Source organism: Podarcis erhardii (genome assembly GCF_964252035.2).
Source record: "Podarcis erhardii genome assembly, chromosome: 1".
Lineage (NCBI taxonomy): Eukaryota > Metazoa > Chordata > Lepidosauria > Squamata > Lacertidae > Podarcis > Podarcis erhardii.
This window is the reverse complement of record NC_138497.1, coordinates 84,232,294-84,254,654: the sequence shown is the minus strand read 5'-3', so window position 1 is coordinate 84,254,654 and position 22,361 is coordinate 84,232,294. Positions and strand designations below refer to the sequence as shown.

Genomic DNA, 22,361 nt, shown 5'->3' with positions numbered 1-22,361 from the left:
CATTGTTGGGTGACTTCCTCAGATCCCCCCTAACTGTGTTTCCATAATAATCATTTTAGCAGTTTTCCGATATCCACATTCAAATACAACTAACTTATTCCATTAACATCTTTCTTTCTTTTCATAATGTTCTCACTCCATAATGTTATTCAGTTCCACCTATTTTATTCCTAGGCCAATTTGGTACTTACAAGTAGTTCTACTTAAATTACGTTAGAGTATCTAGCCAAATAGTCCTTAAATGTCTTCCATTCTTCTTGATGCTCCTCTTCTTTCTGTTCACAGATTCTTCCAGTCAGGTCGGCCAACTCCAAACAGTCCATCATCTTCATCTGCCATTCCTCCACTGTTGGTATCTCTTGTGACTTCCAGTTTTTGGCTAACAAAATTCTTGCTGCAGTTGTGGCATACAAAAATAATCTAACATCTTTTTGGGGGCAGTTCCAAACCTATTATTCCAAGTAGAAAGGCTTCTGGTTTCTTAATAAAAGTATATTTCAACATTTTTTCCAATTCATTATATATCTTTTCCCAGAAGTCTTTCACCTTTGGACACATCCACTACATATGGTAAAAGATACCTTGTTTTTCTTTACATTTCCAACATAAATTATCACTCATATGGTAGATCTTAGCTAGTTTCACTGGGGTTAAGTACCATCTATACATCATTTTCATTATATTTTCCTTTAACATCGTACATACAGTAAACTTAACCCCTTTCTTCCACAACCTTTCCCAATCTTCAAACATTATATTGTGTCCAACGTCTCTTGCCCAATCTGTACCTCCTTTGAACACTGGGAACCCGGCCTCCTCCCCAAAGATATTTTGGGAGGGCAAAATGGCTTGGCCCCTAGGAGATGCCCTCCCACATGAGCCAGCCAGCTGCTTCTGTATACAGGGAATGATAGTGCTGCTCATCTTCCTGTTTCTTGTCCTTGATGCATACTGCTTCCGAACAAAGAGGATTGATTTACCGTATTTTTCGCTCTATAAGACACACTTTTTCCCCTTCAAAAATTAAGGGGAAATGTGTGTGCGTCTTATGGAGCAAATGAAGGCTCCTTGGCTTCAGCGATAGCAACACGAAGCCTCCGAAGCGCAGAGGGAGAGCTCCCCCCGCGCTCCGGAGGCTTCACATTGCTTTCGCTGAAGCCGCCTGAAGCTGCCGAAGCACAGCACGAACTCCTGCTGCGCTCCGAAGGCTTGCGGATAGCCGCCTGAAGCCTGGAGAGCGAGAGGGGTCAGTGCACACCAATCCCTCTTGCTCTCCAGGCTTCGCTTCGCTGGAGAGGCGCTGCACAGTTTTCCCTCTCTGCGCAGCACCCCTTCAGTGAAGCGGGGGGAGAAATGGAAGGGGCTCTGTTTCTCCTGCTGCTTCACTGAAGGGGTGCTGAGCAGAGAGGGGGAGAATTTTTTCCCCCTGTTCTTCCCCTCTAAAACAAGATGTGTCCTATGGTCCGGTGCATCCTATAGAGCGAAAAATACGGTAACTATCCTGGCTAAAAGTAATTGAGGTTTCTATCCTCTATTCATGCCCTGATAAAATTACCCTCCATGATTTTACCCAATGTTAGGAGAATAATGCCACATTACTTTACACGATTGTTCCACAATACCAGAGAGAATGTATGTGAAGGACTGTGAACATCTAGTTATTTATTTCCATTTATTTAGAATCAGTATATACTACATTTCAATAACAAATGTACTTAACAGAATTTACACAGGAAAACTAGACAACAATTTAAAACATCTTAAAGCATATTTCTCTACTATTATCTTTTCCCTTACTCAAAGAGGATATTCCTTGAGTCTTGTAGGCTCCACTGGATAGATGTTTTTGGCTGTTTCAGACCAGATGGCAGATTGGAAAGGAGCCCAGGAATTGTCTCCACCTAACTCAGTTTCTGGCCCACTGTAATCCTTCCTTCCTTTCCCTTTTGCTTTCCAGGTTTCAGTCAAACTTCAACCAGATGCCAGATACATAACTGCAACCATCCAGCAGTCAATATTTATATAAAGCTTACTGTACAAATAGTTCATATTGTTAGCGAACATACTTCTCCACTACCCGTCCCAAAGCACTCTTCACCTCCTTGTTCCTCAAGCTGTAGATGAGGGGGTTTAGCATGGGGATTACCACCGCATACAACAAAGAGGCCACTTTGTTTCCTTTGGTTGATGAACTAGGTTGGAGATACATAAAGAAAAAGCTTCCATAAAGGATGATGACAGCCATCAGGTGAGAGGAGCAGGTGGAGAAGGCTTTGTGCCGACTCTCAGCTGAACGGATTCTCAGAATAGTGACAACAATATAAGAGTTAGAGATAAGGACTGTTAAATGAGTGATCACCAGGTTAAAGCCCACAAATGCATACAGCACATACACATTTACACTTGTATCAGAACAGGAAAGTTGAAGAACTGAGGGAGCTTCACAGTAAAAATGATCAATGACATTAGGGCCACAGAAGGATAAACGAGTTATACAACCTGTGTGTATCATAGCATTCAGTGACCCGGCAATGTATGAACCAGCCACCAGGCAAACACAGACTTTCTGAGACATGGTGATTGTGTAGGTGAGTGGGTTGCAGATGGCCATGTAGCGATCATATGCCATAGCAGCCAGGAGGTAACACTCAGTGGTGGCAAAAGTTACATAGAAATAGAATTGAACTAGACACTCAGTATAAGTAATCACTTTATTTTCCCTTAAAAGGTCTATCAGCAGCCTGGGACTGATGGTGGCTGAATAGCAAAGGTCTAAGAAGGACAAACTACTAAGGAAGAAATACATGGGGGTGTGAAGGCAAGCATCGACCCTAATTAACAAAAGCATCCCGAGATTCCCCACAATTGTAATGCCATAGTTCATGAGAAACAATGCAAACAAGGTAGCAGCCAACTCTGGACGATCAGTGAATCCCGTGAACACAAACACCTTCACTCTAGAATCATAGAATCATAGAATCATAGAGCTGGAAGAGACCACAAGGGCCATCGAGTCCAACCCCCTGCCAAGCAGGAAACACCATCAGAGCACTCCTGACATATGGCTGTCAAGCCTCTGCTTAAAGACCTCCAAAGAAGGAGACTCCACCACACTCCTTGGCAGCAAATTCCACTGTCGAACAGCTCTTACTGTCAGGAAGTTCTTCCTAATGTTTAGGTGGAATCTTCTTTCTTGTAGTTTGGATCCATTGCTCTGTGTCCGTGTCTCTGGAGCAGCAGAAAACAACCTTTCTCCCTCCTCTATGTGACATCCTTTTATATATTTGAACATGGCTATCATATCACCCCTTAACCTCCTCTTCTCCAGGCTAAACATGCCCAGCTCCCTTAGCCGTTCCTCATAAGGCATCGTTTCCAGGCCTTTGACCATTTTGGTTGCCCTCCTCTGGACATGTTCCAGTTTGTCAGTGTCCTTCTTGAACTGTGGTGCCCAGAACTGGACACAGTACTCCAGGTGAGGTCTGACCAGAGCAGAATACAGTGGCACTATTACTTCCCTTGATCTAGATGCTATACTCCTATTGATGCAGCCCAGAATTGCATTGGCTTTTTTAGCTGCCGCGTCACACTGTTGGCTCATGTCAAGTTTGTGGTCAACCAAGACTCCTAGATCCTTTTCACATGTACTGCTCTCAAGCCACATGTCACCTATCTTGCATTTGTGCCTCTTATTTATTTATTTTTACTGCTGTTCCTGTCAGCCATCTTTCCCCCCCTGACAGAATCAAAGAGAAACAAATGAGGATGACTGAGGTATGGGACAATTCTTAATAGTTTGTTATCAGAAATAAGGGAATCAGTCTTTTCAACTATATGTTTTTTCTTACAAATAAGAGAGAGAGAGAGAGAGAGAGAGAGAGAGAGAGAGAGAGACTTTAACCCGTGGAAGATGTCTATGAGACTATGAGATTTAATGGATTGCCATTGGTGGTGAACAGAACTTAATGAATTATAGGAGGGTGGTATTGAATTTCCATCTTTCCAGCTTCAGAATTCAAAGCACTGCCACTACATTACTTAACAGAGTGTTGTAATACACAACATTAAAAGGTGGTTGATGGAGGGAGTGCAGAGGTTTCCTCAGAAACACCTGTATCTGTGGACAACTTGCTGGTTTACCAACCCTGAGTCATTATTACGCACAACAAACTAAACCCGTCTATAAGGTGTGGTCACCATAGGTGCAGATCTTATTCCTTTAAAAATAGCTTCTGTTTGAAATATATTGATAGCACTTTATTTTTGAGAATAGTTAAGTCCAAGCATTTGCATGCACATTCATGAGCACACACTGAAATGTATTTGCTGACGCATTCCAAATATGCAAGTCTGAGCATGATGTTGTCCTACAATATATTTCTGTTTTGTAAATAGGTGTGTGTATCTATAGAAAAAAACATTCTGATTGTTTTGGTTATAGTGTCCAGACAGAAAATATTGCCACTATTAATTGCCAATTGTAAGTTAAGTTTGAGCTTTCTGCCCTTACTCAAGAAGGAGAATAAATTATCAGCTTCTTTTTAGGTATGAGTATGTTGTATGTATTGTGACCTTTGGGGTATACAGTGGTACCTCTAGTTGCGGACTTAATCCATTTTGGGGTGCCGTTCGCACCCCGAAAAGTCTGCAACTAGAGCGCCTCTTCTGCGCATGTGCATGGTGCGATTGAGTGCTTCTGCGCATGCATGGGTGGCGAACCTAGAAGTAAACACTTCTGGGTTTGCCAAGTTCATAAGCTGAAAGTCCGTAACAAGAGTGGAACGCAACATGAGGTATGACTGCACTGTTCTGTGAGAACTCCTAGATGGAGAGCCCTCCAATTAGCCGATATGGAAAGCCCTGAATAGCCTTTTGGTGAGCTGTAGAGACCTGGGATCCCAGAACCTACAGACCTTAGGGTAGCTGCCCCATGCAACCTTTAGACTGCACTCCATTCTTTGTCTTTCTATCAGATGGGACCAGCCCTGCTCATCATGAGGAAAAGTAGATAACCCAGCCCACCACCTCAACTTCAACCCCAAACCCCACTGGCCCCTTTCTCCTCTATCAAGAAATGGCCACAGTCTTCTTCCACACTCTCTTTTTCCCTGACTTCCATTCAGGCTTCGAAGCCATTGAAAGGAGACTGAAAGTTTAGAGACTTTTAGCACCAGACCCACCTTACCCAACTGCAGCCCATATTGACTGATTACTAGTCAAGCTACTCGTGTACAAGTTGTCAGTCTAGCATCTTCTACTCAGCAATTAAGTTACCTGTCATATCATTTTTCCTTTACTTGTAGCATCCAGTGGAAGTGCCTACTGGTGAATCTGCTGTTTTTTGGGTTCAAGAGTCTTCCTCCAAGGTCCTCTAAAATGCACTTTACACTGTTTTATATCCAAGCACAATGTTAGCTCAAATAGCTGCACACATAGTGAAACATCTGCAGTTGTTGCATCAGTGGAATGAGTTCCACAGGCACAGCATGGCATAGTGCATAGAGCTCTACATCATCCAATAAGAAATGGTCTCTTGTATACTTCTGGTGCCTTATATCTCTGAGATCTGTCTGCTGACATCTCGAGAGACCACTAGGTAGGCTATAAACAATTACATGGGTGGCAATAACTACACAGTTTTCTATGATAAACATGTTTTCCTTAAAACAGAAGTAACAACCTAGTCCCAGAGGATCAATTCATATTTAGCAGGAGCTTATCCAGGCAAATATCTGCCCACACTTCTTTTCTACATGCAACAATCTAGCATACCCTTTGGTTGCTCACACTATCAGATCATAAACATGTTTGTTGAGAAATAGGACTTGGAATGCACATTGTGCTTCCACCTCCTCTGGATACCATTATGACGGAGGAGAACATGAGAATTTATTTACCCTCTAGCCTGTAGTCTAATCTTTTACAGACTCTGTCCCATAGCTTCCAGCCTGTAAAGAAGTTGTGGAATTGTTTACACAACATGTGAGGCCATGGTGTGTCTTTGGACAGAGAGATGGTCACCCTTGGATCTGGACCACTGGACCAAAGTGGTTCCCCATGCCTTTCTTAAAGTACAACATTTGGAGAAGTTGTATGAACAGCAAGTGTTTTGGAAGCAGGTGCCTTTATCTGTTTCAAAAATAGCTTTTGTAAAACACAATATTTATTTATACCCAGAAGGCACTTTTGACCTCCTGGTTCTTCAGGCCTATAAAAGTGAAGCAAGTTCATCAACTGACGCAACTTACTAGTTCCATGCTGGAGTTTGTAGCTTTCTGAATGTGTGAGGCTTCATACATGCATGCATATACAAATGCTCACCTGAGGCATAGGAGGCCAAAGCCACTGATTTCTTGTGACAATTTTTTGGATGCCACCATGTTATCATAAAATGTGTCCGAATAAAAACAGCTAGATTACTGTTTTATAATGTTAATTGCTATTATGGGGTTGTTTCCAACTATCCTATACCCAGAGTAGATCCACTGAAATGTATGGGCCTAAGTTAGTCATGTCCATTGATTTCAATGGGTTTGCTTTGAGTTGGCCTGACATGGGATACAACCCCTGGTTTTTATGTCATTTTCTTAGTTATATTTTCATGATTTTTGTGTATTGCCCTGGGTTCCTTTGCATTGAAGGGTGGGTCATAAACACAACAACTATGATGACGTTTTTCTATTGTTATGAGTTGGGGGGATGTGTTGTGTAGTATGCCTGACTCCGCTTCTAATTCCTGGATGGATTCAATTTCTGGAATAGCCAGGTTAGCTTTCTGGAGAGGTAATTGCCCACTAGGTATGGACCATTAAGGTAACAAAGGAAGTGGTTTTGTGCCAGACAGAAAATGGGTGGGGCCCCCTCCCTCAATGGTTGGGTGTGTGAGTTAGAAAGTAGAAGCTGGCAGGCTGGACAGCTGGGAGACAGAACCATGCCTGATTTCTGCTGGAATTCAAGGCTCTGGCTATGGAAGAAGCAAGACCATCTTGGGGTGTTAATGCTGTGTACCCCTCCATCATAGGCTCAGATTGTGTGTGTATATACACACACACACACACACACACACACACACACATATACACACACCATATATCATAAAGACACTACAGTCCCCAATGTTGATCATTCCGAAGGAAATCACACACTGAGTAAGTGCCTGGAGCCCCTGGAATCAGAGATTGGGGTGGCATGAAACAGAATCTTTTATTGGAAATCAACCATAACAATGCAATTTCCATGACATATTGTCAGTGTTGTGCAGACTCTGCTGTCAAAAGCATCAAAAGCCTATCCCAAAGTAACTCAGTTTCCATACCAAGGGAATAAGGATTCTGCAGCCTCCTCCAATTCTCTCCAGTGGCGTTTGTAATTTCACAAGACTAAGGAGTTAAGCTAAGTTGCACTGATATCTGCTGTGAACTGTGGCCAGAACAACTGGATGCAAACATAGGAAAGGGTGGACACTGAGTTATGTAGTGGCGGCTGGCTCTCTCACCCCACAGCTAAAGAACGTTAATAAAGTCTGCATTGGCATTAGGAGAGTATTTTTATCACAGTTATCTATTAAGCCTTATTCCACACAGAGAAAAGTGAACCCTCCTTGCTCTCACCTAGCAGTTTCCTCCTCTTCCCCCAGCCTCCCACGCAGAGAGATCCTTTCTATGCTGCCTCTCACACAGCTTACTTCATCTTGAATAGTTTTATTTATTAATGTTTGCTAACCTGAAAATGTGGAGTTGTCACCTTTTTCATGTGTGAGAGAAGGCATGAACTAGAAAGCTCATGAAGCTCAAGTCTTTGTTGCTTCCTTTAGTTCTTGAGTTGACGCACTCTACTCCCCACTCATGGCCCCAGGAAACTTCTTCTCCAAGATATTGACTGCTTTTCAACAAAGGGGTTTCATTGATGGTATTTTTCCGTGTATAAGACTATGTTTCTTTCCTTAAAAATAATGTCAAAAATTAAGGGGCATCTTATACACAGATACATCTCCCCCATTTTCTTAAATCTGAGTCCCGCAAAATAGGGGGCATCTTATATATGGGGGAGTCTTATAGACGGAAAAATACTGTAGTTATCCTGGTAAAAAGTCACTGGCGGATCTGTCCAAGATAAATGTGCCCAATCAAATTTTTCACCACGGATTTCTCCAGCGTTACTAGCTTACCTTATATGGCTGTTGTATGATACCAGAGAGAATGTATGTGTAGTACTATGAGCATTTATTTAGAATATGTATATGTTTCTTTTCCATTACAAATGTACTCAAAGTAATTTACACAGTAAAATTGAACAAATATTTTAAACATCTTAAAGCATTCTTCTCTACTACAGTATATTCTGTTCCCTTTCTCAACTAGGATGTTCCTTTCCTTGAGTCTTGTAGGCTTTTCTGGGTAGATGCCTTTGACTCTTTCATGGGAGATGCTATATGTCTCCACCCAGCCCAGTGCAATCTCCTTCCTTCCTTCCTTCCTTCCTTCCTTCCTTCCTTCCTTTCTTTCTTTCTTTCTGTGTTTCAGTCAAACATCAGTCAGATAGCAGATACACAGCTCCAACCTTCTAGCAGGTTTATATAAATATTAAGTGTTAAACTGTTACGAAATATATTTCTCTATCACCCGTCTCAAGGCACTCTTCACTTCTTTATTCCTCAAGCTGTAGATGAGAGGGTTTAGCATGGGGATTACCACTGCATACAACAAAGAGGCCACTTTGCCTCCATTTGTTGATGTATTAGGTTGGAGATACATAAAGATCAAGCTGCCATAAAGGATGATGACAGCCAGCAAGTGAGAGGAGCAGGTGGAGAAGGTTCTGTGCCGGCCCTCAGCTGAACGGATTCTCAAAATAGTGGCAACAATATAAGAGTAAGAGATAAGAACTGTCAAATGAGTACTTATCAGGTTAAAGCTAACAACCACAAACATCACAAAGATATTGAGGCTGGTATCAGAACAGGAAAGTTGAAAAATTGGTGGACCATCACAGTAAAAATGATCAATGACATTAGGACCACAGAATGATAAACGAGTCATACAACCTGTGTGTATCATAGCATTCAGTGATCCAGCAATGTATGAACCAGCCACCAGACAAATACAAACCTTCTGAGACATGGTGATTGTGTAGGTGAGCGGGTTGCAGATGGCCATGTACCGATCGTATGCCATAGCAGCCAGGAGGAAACACTCAGTGGTGGCAAAAGTTGCATAGAAATAGAATTGAACTAGACATTCAGTAAAAGAAATCACTTTCCTTTCCCTTAAGAGGTCTATCAGCAGCCTGGGACTGATGGTAGTTGAGTAGCAAATGTCCAAGAAAGACAAATTACTAAGGAAGAAATACATGGGGGTGTGAAGTCGAGCATCAAACCTGATTAGCATAAGAATCCCGAGATTCCCTACAATAGTGATGAGATAGTTCACTAGAAACCATGCAAACAAGGGGGCAGCCAACTCTGGACGATCAGTGAATCCCAAGAGCACAAACTCCTTCACTCTACTGCTGTTCCTGTCAGCCATCTTTTCTCTCCCTGATGGAATCAAAGAGAAACAAGATGGAGATGGGTGAGGAATAGGTAGGTTCTTAATAGTTTGCCAAAAGAAACCATAGAAATTTGGTAATCAGTCTTCACAGCTATGTTTTAAAAAACAATAGATTTTAACCTCTTGAATATGGCAGGCCAGTGAGTTTTAAAAGATTTTTAAGAGGATGGTGTTGAATTTTCATCTCTTCAGCTTCAGAATTCAAAGCACTGCCACTTGCCATCATATTGTGATAAATAGCCTTCTGCAACATCATGTAGTGGGAGTAGAGTGGGATTGGACCCCCATTCAGACCTCACAAGAAGATTCCACAGAAACACTTACATCCATGACCTACTTGTTTGTATTCATCATTTGGTGATTATCAACAATAAACTACATTTGTCTGCAAGGTGTGTTCACCATAGGTGCATATCTCATTCCATTAAAGTGGGTTCCGCTTGACATATAGTGATAGTATGACTAGGGATGTTATGATATACAAAAGAATAGGACAGAAACACCTGGACAACCTATGCTCATATATTACACTAATTATTTTCAGTTCAATTTTGAGAATATTTCAATTCAGGCATTACCACACATATACATTCACAAACAATAAAAAAAAATTCCTGACTCTTACTGAAATATGATACCCTGACCTGCAGTTCTGAGCATAACATCTTCTTAAAATATATATATGTGTTGTACTTAGTTGCATTTATTAAAAAAATATTACTAGTCATTAGGTTTAAAGTGTCCATACAGGAAATATTATGACAATTTATTGCTATTCATAATTGAAGGTTAAGTATGGGCATCCTCTTCTTTTTCAAGCACACCTACATGACAGGGCAGTCCCATCATATATGGTAGAAACTGCCCCACCAGTTGCAATTTCTCTTTTGATTGGTTTTAACAGGAGAGAAATGGAAGATTATTCTGAGCATCATCTCTCTAATGTGAGGTGAAATTTCAACTTCTATTTAATGTACTGTAGGTATGAGTATCATGCACATATTGTGACCTTTGGGCTATTCTGTTCTGTGATAACTCCTAGGCTGAGAATTCTCAAATTAGCCCATATTTAAAGCCCTGAATCGGCCTCACAGTCCTGGGACCCGAGACCCTTCAGAACTTAGGTAGCTGCTCCTTGCTATTTTCTCCATCTTCCTGTTAGACCAAACAAGCCCTGATGATAGTGTTAGAAGGTAGACAACCCATCCCACCACCAGCAGTTCCTTTCTCTTCCCCCAAGAAATGACCTCTGCCTTCTTCCAGCCATTCCTTTGCCATGTCTTTCTTTGGGCTCATAAGCCATCAGGAGGAATCTGAAGTCTTGGAGACTCTTATCAACCCCAGGCCCTCCTTACCTACCTGCATCCGCTCCTGACTGATTAATGGTCAGGCTACTTGTGAACATGTGGCCAGTCTAGCACATTCTACTCCACAATCAAGAAGTTACCTGGAATATCATTCTGTTCTTTACTTGTGCCCTCCAGCCAGTGTGTCCTCTGAGGCATCTGCTCTTTCTTAGGTTCAAGAGTGGAATCTGTATTTATTCAAGGTCCTCTACAATGCATCTTACACAGTTTGATAAGCAAACATACCATTAGCTTGAATAGCTACAGACATAGTGAAAGATCTGCAGTTGTTTCATCAATGGAATTAGTTCAGCTTGTACAGCATGACATAGTGCATAGAGCTCTACATTATCCAATAAGAAATGGTCTCTTGCTTACTTTTGGTGCCTTATATTTCTGATAATTCTCTGCTAACATCTCCAGAGACTGCCAGCAGACTATAAACAATTATACTTGTTGATTAATTACTTTGCAGTAACTGCAAAGCTTTCTATGAAAAGGGTTCCTTTTGCTCAAAACAACAGTAGCAGCCTTGTCCCAGAGGATCCTTGTCCCAGAGGAGTCCATGCACTGCAGAGGCTTTTGATGCATTACTGTATTTTAATATTGTGTTGGAAGCCGCCCAGAGTGGCTGGGGAAACCCAGCCAGATGGGCGGGATATAAATAATAAATTATTGTTATTGTTGTTGTTGTTATTGTTATTTTGAGGGAAACAACTGCTCACAATTCTTATCTACATGGATCCATTCACCTTTCTATTTAGGTGGCTTTACTGTCTGATTGAAAATGTGTTCGTTTAGTAGAATAAGCTGGAATGCAAATTTTGCTTGCCACCTCTTCTGGATGCCACTGTAAAGGAGAGGGATGAAAAATTACCCTCTAGCCTACAACATTTCACAGGCTGTGTCCCACAGCTTCCAGCCTATAAAGTGTGGGATCACTAGCCCATATAACCAACATGCTTAATGTATGAATGGGGATAAGACCATAGAGTATGCTGTCTGCAAGACTTAGCTGACATTGGGAAGGACTAGGTATTCAAGCCTTTATTTCCCTCCAGTCTACCTCAGAAGCTTGACATGTGAAGTGACTCAGTTGGTTGCTACAGCTTAGCCTCCATAGCTCTAACAAGTCTCTCTTGAGTTCCTATACCATTAATTTAGAAACGTTCATCACTGTAACTAAGCCAAATTTTACTGCCTGCACAACTTTTTCTGAGTACTGTATGAAAAAGCACATGAATCTGACCTTTGGGAAGATTGTAAGTAAACCATTTTTAACTTACAAAACATGTGGTCTTCTTCTATGCTAGGGAAAGATGTACATTTTGGAACTCACAGGGGCATATTTTAAAGGTCTAACAACCTATATTTCTATTCTTTACTTTGCTGCATGTTTTGTTTTAATTCTCTGCTAGGGTTCTCTCACCAAAGCATACCTGCCCCCAACCTTGATATTGATATCTTTCCTTGAAGCAACATAAAGAAGTTGTGGAATTCTTTAGAACAGTCCCAAAATAACCCAGGGAATATGAACCCTGCCAGTAGCACTCCTACCACACCTGTGGTCCCCTAATACTGACCAAGAGAAACACAGGCTGCTTTTGAACATCCTTGAGATTCACAGAGACTATCGTCAAGCAGTCCACTCACTGTCTTTTGAGCCCCAAGCTCACAGGTTACTCAGCAATGTATGGTCTAGCAGCTAAATGCCAGATATGCAGCCAAAGCTTATTGCAAGAAGCCGTATCAAGATAAATGCAAATACTTAATTTTTTATTTTTTGTAATAATTTTAATTAAATTTTCTGTTTTACAATTTCAAATAAACATTTTACAAACTTTAGAATATCCAGTGACTTCCGTTCTTCTCTTTCCATGGTTCATTTTGCATATCATACATCTCTGCATATTTTACTATAAACAATTCTAATCAATTTTCCACTTTTACATACATCAAAAATTATTTACTCTGTTGAATTTATCTTAATGCTGCCAGCATTTTCGGTTGTATACAGTTTTTTACAATCTTCTTTAAAAATATGTTCTTCTTGCTCTCTTATTCTATATGTTAAAGGTAAAGGGTAAAATCTGCAAGTTAAATCTACAAGTTGTGCATATTCTGTCAACTTCAGTTGCCAATCCTCTTTAGCTGGGACCTCGCTCACTTTCCATTTTGAGGCTAACGAAACACGAACCGCAGTTGTTGCATACATAAATAACCTTTTCTGACACCTGGGAATTTCAGTCTGGGTTATTCCCCAACAGAAAGGAATTGCTATTTTTGGAAAAGTAATTTTGAACATTTTTTTCCAATTCATTATAAATCATTCCCCAATACTCTTTTACCTTTTTACATCTCCACCACATGTGGAAGAACGTTCCCTCCACTTCTTTACACTTCCAACACTCAACTTGAATCTGTTTTATAAATCTTATCCAACCTACTCAGAGTTAAGTACCATCTATGAATCATTTTAAATAGTTCTCTTTCAATGAATAGCATGCTGTAAATTTCATGTCGCTTTTCCAGAGTTTCTCCCAGAGGTTAAGATCTATATTGTGTGCTATATATATTGCCCAGTGTGTCATTGAAGTTTTAAGAAGCTCATCTTTTGTTTCCAATTCTAATAGAAGATTATACATATAAGACAAAGGTTTATCCCTATTTTGCAATAGTTCTTTTTAAAAAGGTGTGCTTTAATCTAAAAACCCATTATTTCTATCTAATTTAAACATAATTTTTAACTGATGATATTGCAACCAATCCACAAATTGGCTCCTTAGGTTTTCCATTGGTTTCAGCTTGGGTCTGTCCCCCGTCCCCCCACACCTGTGGAATCCATGAGTTCCTGGTAAGTCACTTACTGTCTGTCCATATTAACTCTCTCAATTATAATTGCTTCGATGGGAGATAGCATATTTCGGCCGAAAGTGGCTCCCCATCCCTGTCTTAAGTTACAGGTGTTGTAAGGAAAGCAGAAGTCCTGGAAGCAGGCGGCAGAATCTATTTTATAAAAAAGCTTTTGTAAAATGTAAGATTTCTTCCCAGGACTTTTCGGAAGGCACTCCTGACTTCCTGGTTCCTGAGACTATAAATCAAAGGGTTCAGCATGGGAGTCACCACTACATAGAACACAGAGGCTATTTTGTCAAGGTGGTGGGTTTGCCTAGAACTAGGTCTTATATACATAAGGCCACCAAATCCATAAAAAATGGTGACAACCATGAGGTGAGATGTGCAGGTGGAAAAGGCTTTCTTTCGGCTCCTAGCACAGTGGGTCTTTAAAACAGTGACCAGAACATAAGTGTAAGAAAAGAGAATAGTCGAAGTGGTTGCTATAATATTGAACCCAACAAAGAGGAACATCAAAATTTCATTGGGACTAATGTCTGAGCAGGACAGCTGCAGAATGGGAGGAATTTCACAGTAAAAATTCTGAATGATGTTTGGACCACAAAAGGATAGTCTTGATGCAGCAACAGTGTGCACCAAAGCATTTATTGTTCCAGCTGCATAGGAAAGAGCAACTAACTCAATGCACTTTCTTTGGGACATGGTGATTAAGTAGAGCAATGGGTTGCAGATAGCCACATAGCGATCATAGGCCATCACTGCCAGCAGGTAACACTCAGTGGTGGCAAATACAGCATAAAAGAAAAGCTGAGTAAAACAACCGGCAAAAGAAATTACTTTCTTCTCCTTTAAGAGATTGCTTAGGAACTTTGGGGTGACAGATGAGGAGTAACAGATGTCCAAGAAAGACAGGTTGCCGAGTAAGAAGTACATGGGAGTTTTCAGTTGTGGGCTGGACCTGATTAAGAGAATCATGCCCAGATTCCCCACCAGGGTGGTGGCATAGATAAAACAGAAGATCACAAAGAGGGCAATTTCCACCTGAGGAAGGTCTGTTAGACCTGTGAGTAGGAAACTGTTCACCAACGTGTTGTTTCCTGTTTGCATCACGGTGACGCTGTGGAGAAGGGAAGAACACAGAAGTCAGCATTGCTTGTTCTTTTAGATTCCCAGGGACTAAAAGACTGACACAAGCATAGTGGGGAAGGTGCCTCTGCTGGTGCTTTCTTGGAAAAGCAAAAGATATGAGAACAATGTTTTGAATGGGTTATGGTTTTCAGCAAAGTAAACTGAAGTGAAAAATAACTGAAGATAATTTTCAGCAAGGTTTTTATAAGCAGATAGGAGTGTTATACAAAGCACAGTGATATACAATGAAGGACCCAATGTCTATATCATAGGTGTCTCAGAGCATATCAGTGGCTACCATAATGGAGGCGTAGCAGAGCAGCCAACTTGCCCGAAGGAAACATGTACCGAAGCATAATCTACACAAAGTCTTAAAGAAGAAACTCCAGGATTATGACACCTGTATTCTGCTGACTCTGACCATGTAATACAGAGCCTTCATCACCACATGCCTCCAAATATTCTTGGGGTACAGCTACAATTAGTTTCAGCCACTGTGTTTCATTATCAGGGATGATGGGAGCTGTAGTCTAAGACAGTGTGTGGGTAGCAACTTGGGGGAAACTGCTCTATAACTGTCTTTTGCTGAGAATTAATTCCAGGTGCTTTTGTACACCATCATGGATGATGTGTCTGCAGAAGGTACGTCAATTAATTCTTCTCTGAGGATCCAAATGGTTCACCCTTTCTTATTTCCAAAAAAACAACAACTTGTTGCTAGTGAAATATTACACATGGCTAAAGCATATTCCAGCAATACTGATATGCAGTGGCAGCAAAACAGTTGTGCTAGGGTCACAATGGCCTCTCACATGACTGAAAAAATACGTCTGAACTTACTGTCTTCCTCAAAGTTCAGTTGTGTCTTTAATAGCTTGAAGCTTTCTGACTCTTTCAAGCTGACTATTCGATGCAGGTGAACCACTGACTTGTGAAACCAATAGCAAAATGCTTCTAGTGATGTGAAGAAAGCCAGATCTATCTGTGTTCTACATGACACTGGGCTTTTTATTGTCTCAGCAAACAATGATGTTGGCTTCGCTTTCTTTGGGATCATTGGGGAACTCTTAATGCTCCCTGAAGTACCTCACATCCCAAGAACATACAAGAAAATATCTAAAATTGACCTCATAGTCATGTAGTGAAACTAATGAGAGCCAATATAAAATCTCTCACACATTTTAAAGACTGCTTGAGAAATTGTACATTTTGATATATAAGGTTATAATAACTCATATAGCACTAGGTCCCTCACCCAATCTAATTCTCAAAGGCAGGGGGAAATCTGTGTAAGAATGGTCTGAATGGCTCCTTCCTTTCATCCTGGGCAAGGTCACTCCAGCTGGCCTCCATGTTCCAAAACAGGGGATGAGAGACAAAATTATCCATCACCTGCTAGAGGAAGAGGGGGTAGGAATACCCATCCTTTGCACTCCAACCACTACAGTAGAATGCAGAGCCCAGAACCAAGGAGTAACAAAAGAACCCACCAAGCTAGTCAGCAAGGGAACTTGGTTGGAAACAGCCCTTCACCCAAGGATACCTCAGGGTGTTTTCTGTTGTGATTGCTAAAATCCACCTGACTGCCCGTGGTAGGTGCCAAACTGAATAGCCTGAGAAATCCAGCTAGAGTCAATTTCAAATCAAGGCATGGTTGGGTAGGCGAAAGAAAGAAAGAAAGAAAGAAAGAAAGAAAGAAAGAAAGAAAGAAAGAAAGTCTCCAAGGACCAGTTGATAGCACCAGAAACCTCACTTCTACCCTCTGTGACATGGGAAATTCATTTACATCCTAGGGGTGGGAACACCATTATCTGATTATAATGCACAGAGGGTCATTTGGGTGAGATTTCTAAATCACAGGATTCACTGAAATTGTATTTATATCGTAAAAGTTGAAATGTATTGGAATTCATATATATGGTTCTAATAAATAAAGTGTGATATACATTTATTTCATTTTAAAGTTCATATTCCACCTTAGATTTCACAAATGGCACCTCAGTCTTGCAATGTACAATATGAAACACCAAACAGGGCACATATAACAATCAATCATCATCATCATCATCATCCCATACCTGCAGCATTGTAAGATCATCCTGAGGCAGTACAGGCCTACCTCAAAACAATCCGGGGGTGTAAAATGGTGAAGAGGAGAAGAAAGGGGAGCTATCACAAGTTGCCTATATGTGTCTCCTTCTACCTTGACTGCATGTTTAATTGCTGCTTAAAACCCTGTGGTTGGGAACACGACAGAGGGACTGAGCTCACATGGGGGAAATCAGATCTTTGGGGGCTATAATGAAAAGACAAAAAAGTAGTATCTGCACACCACTTAGATTTACACAGCAGGAGGTTTAGCGAGCCCTACAGTTTCTTGGTTGTTCTGTTCCTCAAAGAAGATGGCCCTTGAGCCTTGTAGGTTTCACTGAGCAGAGGCTAAAGTCTGCTCTTGCTTCTTTCAGATGAGGTGGTTATGGAACATGTTATATTGGAATGTAGTCCTGGAAATATCTGTTCATGGCCTTGCTTCTGACTTACTGCGATCCGCTTCCACCATGAGCTCCCCCCCACATGTTAGTGTTCCAGTCAACCATCAGACAGCTACACAGTTGCAATCACCCAGCAGCCCATAACCAAAGTTTTATATAAATACAAATCATTAACATCTTTAGGAAATATACGTCTCAAAGCAATCTTCACTTCCTTATTCCTCAGGCTGTAGATGAGAGGGTTTAGCATGGGGATTACCACAGCATACAGCAGAGAGGCCACTTTGTTTCCCTTTGTTGATGTATTAGGTTGGAGATACATAAAGATCAAGCTGCCATAAAGGATGATGACAGCCAGCAGGTGAGAGGAGCAGGTGGAGAAGACTTTCTGCCTTTCTCCTCAGCTGAGCGGATTCTCAAAATAGTGATAATGATAGAAGAATAAGAGGTAAGGGCTGTCAAATGAGTGCTTATGAGGTTAAAACTAACAAATGAAAGCCAACACACTTATTGACACTTTTATCAGAACAGGAAAGTTGTAAGAGTGAGGTACCTTCCAAGTGAAAATTACCAATAATATTAGGGCCACAGAAAGATAAATGAGTCAAACAACCTGGCCCAAAGTTCTTGCCCATCCCTTTCTTAAATTACAACATGTAGAGATGTTGTAAGGAAAGCAAAAGTCCTGGAAGTAGGAGCCACTATCTATTTTATAAAAAACCTTTGGTAAAACACAATTTTTCTTCCCAGGGTTTTTCGGAAGGCACTTCTGACCTCCTGGTTCCTCAGACTGTAGATCACAGGGTTCAGCATGGGAGTCACCACTACATAGAACACAGAGGCTATTTTGTCAAGGTGGTGGTTCTGCCTAGAACTGGGTCTTGCATACATGAGACCACCAAATCCATAGAAAATGGTGACAACCATGAGGTGAGATGTGCAGGTGGAAAAGGCTTTTCTTCGGCTCCTAGTACAGTGAGTCTTTAAAATGGTGACCAGAACATAAGTGTAAGAGGAGAGAATAGTCGAAGTGGTTGCTATAATATTGAACCCAACAAAGACGAACATCAAAATTTCATTGGGACTAATGTCTGAGCAGGACAGCTGCAGAATGGGAGGAACTTCACAGTAAAAATTCTGAATGATGTTTGGACCACAAAAGGATAGTCTTGATGCAGCAACAGTGTGCACCAAAGCATTTATTGTTCCAGCTGCATAGGAAAGAGCAACTAGCTCAATGCACTTTCTTTGGGACATGGTGATTAGGTAGAGCAATGGGTTGCAGATAGCCACATAGCGATCATAGGCCATCACTGCCAGCAGGTAACACTCAGTGGTGGCAAATGCACCATAAAAGAAAAGCTGAGTAAAACAACCGGCAAAAGAAATTACTTTCTTCTCCTTTAAGAGATTGCTTAGGAACTTTGGGGTGACAGATGAGGAGTAACAGATGTCCAAGAAAGACAGGTTGCCGAGTAAGAAGTACATGGGAGTTTGCAGTTGTGGGCTGGACCTGATTAAGAGAATCATGCCCAGATTCCCCACCAGGGTGGTGGCATAGACAGCACAGAAGATCACAAAGAGGGCAATTTCCACCTGAGGAAGGTCTGTTAGACCTGTGAGTAGGAAACTGTTCACCAACGTGTTGTTTCCTGTTTGCATCACGGTGACGCTGTGGAGAAGGGAAGAACACGGAAGTCAGCATTGCTTGCTCTTTTAGACTCCCAGGGACTAAAAGACTGACACAAGCATAGTGGGGAAGTTGCCTATGTTAATGCTTTACAGTGGTAGCTCGTGTTACATATTCTTCAGGTTACATACCTTCAGGTTACAGACTCCGCTAACCCAGAAATAGTACCTTGGGTTAAGAACTTTGCTTCAAGATGAGAACAGAAATCGTGCTCCGGCGGCGCAGCAGCAGCGGGAGGCCCCATTAGCTAAAGTGGTACCTCAGGTTAAGAATAGTTTCAGGTTAAGAACGGACCTCCGGAACCAATTAATTCCTTAACCCGAGGTACCACTGTATTGTAAAAGCAAATGAAATGAGAGGATCCCACAGAAGAACATTACATTCTGGTAGATGCTCTCCACACAATAAAAAATGTTCAGTGTGCTGCTACAGCTTCATCAAACCTCTGTCATTTCCTAAATATGTCATTGATATTGAACCATGTTTTGAATGAGTTATGTTTTTCAGCACAGTAAACTGAAATGAAAGATAACTGAAGACTATTTTCAGCAAGGTTTTTATAGGCAAATAGGAATACATGGACGCGGGTGGTGCTGTGGTCTAAACCACAGAGTCTAGGGCTTGCCGATTAGAAGGTAGGCAGTTTGAATCCCTACGACGGTGTGAGCTCCCATTTTTCGGTCCCAGCTCCTGCCCACCTAGCAGTTCGAAAGCATGTCAAAGTGCAAGTAGATAGGTAAACGACATTTCTGTGCACTGCTCTGGTTTGCCAGAAGCGGCTTAGTTATGCTGGTCACATGACCTGGAAGCTGTCTGCGGACAAACGCCGGCTCCCTCGGCCTATAGAGTGAGATGAGCGCGCAACCCCAGAGTCATCCACGACTGGACCTAACGGTCAGGGGTACCTTTAGCTTTACCTTTAGGAGTGTTATACAATGCACAGTGATATAGAATGAAGGACCCAATGTCTATATCATAGGTGTCTCAGAGCATATCAGTGGCTGCCAGAATGTAGGCATACCAGAGCGGCCAACATGCCCGAAGGAGACATATACCCAAGCAAAATCCATTTCCATGCAAGACACATAGTTCCCCAAACACTGTCAAAATGAAAAGGGTTCTTGACAGGTAGAAAGAGAGAGAACTATTGCCTCAATCAACCTTCCCCAACCAGGGACGCTCCATATATTGTTGGGCTACAGCTACAATTAGTTTCAAATATTGTTTTTGATTATCAGAGATGATGGGAGCTGTAGTCTAAGACAGCGGGTGGGTAGCAACTTGGGGGAAACTGCCCTATAACTTTCTTTTGTTGAGAATTAATTCCAGGTGCTTTTGTACAACCTCATGCATGTTGTATCTGCAGAGGGTACACCAATTAATGCTTCTCTGAGGATCCAAATGGTTCACCTTTTCTTATTTCCCAAAACACAAAACTTGTTGCTAGTGAATATGGCTAAAGCATATTCCAGCAATACTAATATGCAGTGGCAGCAAAACAGTTGTGCTAGTGTCACAATGGCCTCTCACATGACTGAAAAAATATATCTGAACTTACTGTCTTCCTCAAAGTTCAGTTGTGTCTTTAATAGCTTGAAGCTTTCTGACTCTTTCAAGCTGAGTCTTTGGTGCAGGTGAACCATTGACTTGTGAAACCAATAGCAAAATGCTTCCAGATCTATTTCTGTTCTATATGACTCTAGGGCTTTTTATTGTCTCAGCAAACAATGATGTTGCCTTCACTTTCTTTGGGATCACTGGGGAAATCTTAATGCTCCCTGAAGTACCTCACATCCCAAGAACATACAAGAAAATATCTAAAATTGACCTCATAGTCATGTAGTGAAGCTGATTGCAGCCAAATTAAAATCCCTCATACATTCTGAAAGACCGCTTGAGAAGTGGTACATTTGGTATATAAGGTAATAATAACTCATATAGTACTAAGTACCACAGCCGATCAATCTAATTCTCAAAGGGGGTAAAAGGATAGTGACAGCCAGCAGGTGAGAGGAGCAGGTGGAGAAGGCTTTGTGCCTGCCCTCAGCTGAGCGGATTCTCAAAATAGTGACAATGATAGAAGGGTGTCACTGTCAAAGGACTGTCACATGGGTGCTTTTCAGGTTAAAGCTAACATATGCAAACATCACAAAGTCATTGACACTTGTATCAGAACAGGAAAGTTGAAAGAGTGGAGAACTTTCACAGTAAAAATGATCAGTGACATTAGGACCACAGAACAATAAATGAGTCAAACAACCTTTGTGTATCAGGGAACAGAGAGAGCCGGCAATGTATGAACCAGCCACCAGAAAAACACAAACCTTCTGAGACACGGTGACTGTGTAGATGAGTGGATTGCAGATGACCATGTATATGCCATAGCAGCCAGGAGGTAACACTCTTTTGTGGCAAAAGTTGCATAGAAATAGAATTGTCCATAACTTGTCCAGAAATGTCCATAGCTTGTCCATATATCCCTGTAATTCTCTCACCTGGTATTTCCTCATGTGAATCGGACCATATGAGCCTCCACTTAAAGATGCAATAATGGAAAGGGGCTCATCTCTTGTTCTGGACCTGTTATGCAGCTTTTAAAAGGCACAGAGATTCTGTCCACAAAAACATGTGGTGTGCATATTTAGTTGTGGCCCCAGGCACAGTGCCGCCCACACTGTGTCAGTGTCTATTTATAATAACTCAGGCAGACAACAATCAGGATTAATAAGGGCCACAACTTTATTGATTACAGAATGTAGGAGGAATTTTGACTCAGGCATTGGGTGTATCCATTCCAACCTCCTGCTGGAGGACTGGAACAGCTGCAGGGTCGTGCCAGGATTGTAGCTTCCAGAAGATGTCGATCTACTGAGTCAGCCATCCTAAGGCCGCCACTGGAAGCCCTATGGCCCATCTGCCACACACTTGGCTTCAGGACAGGGACATCCACCGAGACTTCTTCAACAGGGTATCCTGAAAGCACCACTGGTTCATAGTGGGTGATGCGCCACATCACCTCACGCTTGAAGGCTAGGATTCAACTCAATGCCTTAACCACCAGACGGTTAAGATGCCTCACCACCAAGCCACCTACAACTGCAAGCAATGGGAGATGTCCTAAAACACATCTGCTATCCAGCACTCATTCCCTGCAGGAGTTAGGTGGATGCTGTTGGGTCTGTTAGAGTCCTACTTATAACATTTTATATCAGCATGGGAAATGGCACGTCCCCCGCAACACTTGGTCAGATGCTGCAGTGCCTTGTTGATTTTCGATGACTCATTCTTGTGCATGGATATT

The 22,361-nt window shown here is 41.6% G+C and overlaps 2 protein-coding genes across 2 annotated transcripts; both read right to left on the bottom strand.

The window, feature by feature from the left end:
* Positions 1-2,053: 2,053 nt before the first annotated feature.
* LOC309331227 (olfactory receptor 5J3-like) lies at positions 2,054-6,380 on the bottom strand (the record flags this gene model as incomplete). The annotated part of the gene is made up of 2 exons (XM_081843328.1): positions 2,054-2,957; positions 6,322-6,380. 2 exons carry the CDS (start codon positions 6,378-6,380, stop codon positions 2,054-2,056), a joined length of 963 nt encoding a protein of 320 aa, XP_081699454.1.
* A 2,217-nt stretch (positions 6,381-8,597) lies between these two features.
* LOC309331221 (uncharacterized protein) lies at positions 8,598-19,032 on the bottom strand (the record flags this gene model as incomplete). The annotated part of the gene is made up of 3 exons (XM_081843313.1): positions 8,598-9,535; positions 13,963-14,867; positions 18,083-19,032. 3 exons carry the CDS (start codon positions 19,030-19,032, stop codon positions 8,598-8,600), a joined length of 2,793 nt encoding a protein of 930 aa, XP_081699439.1.
* Positions 19,033-22,361: the final 3,329 nt, after the last annotated feature.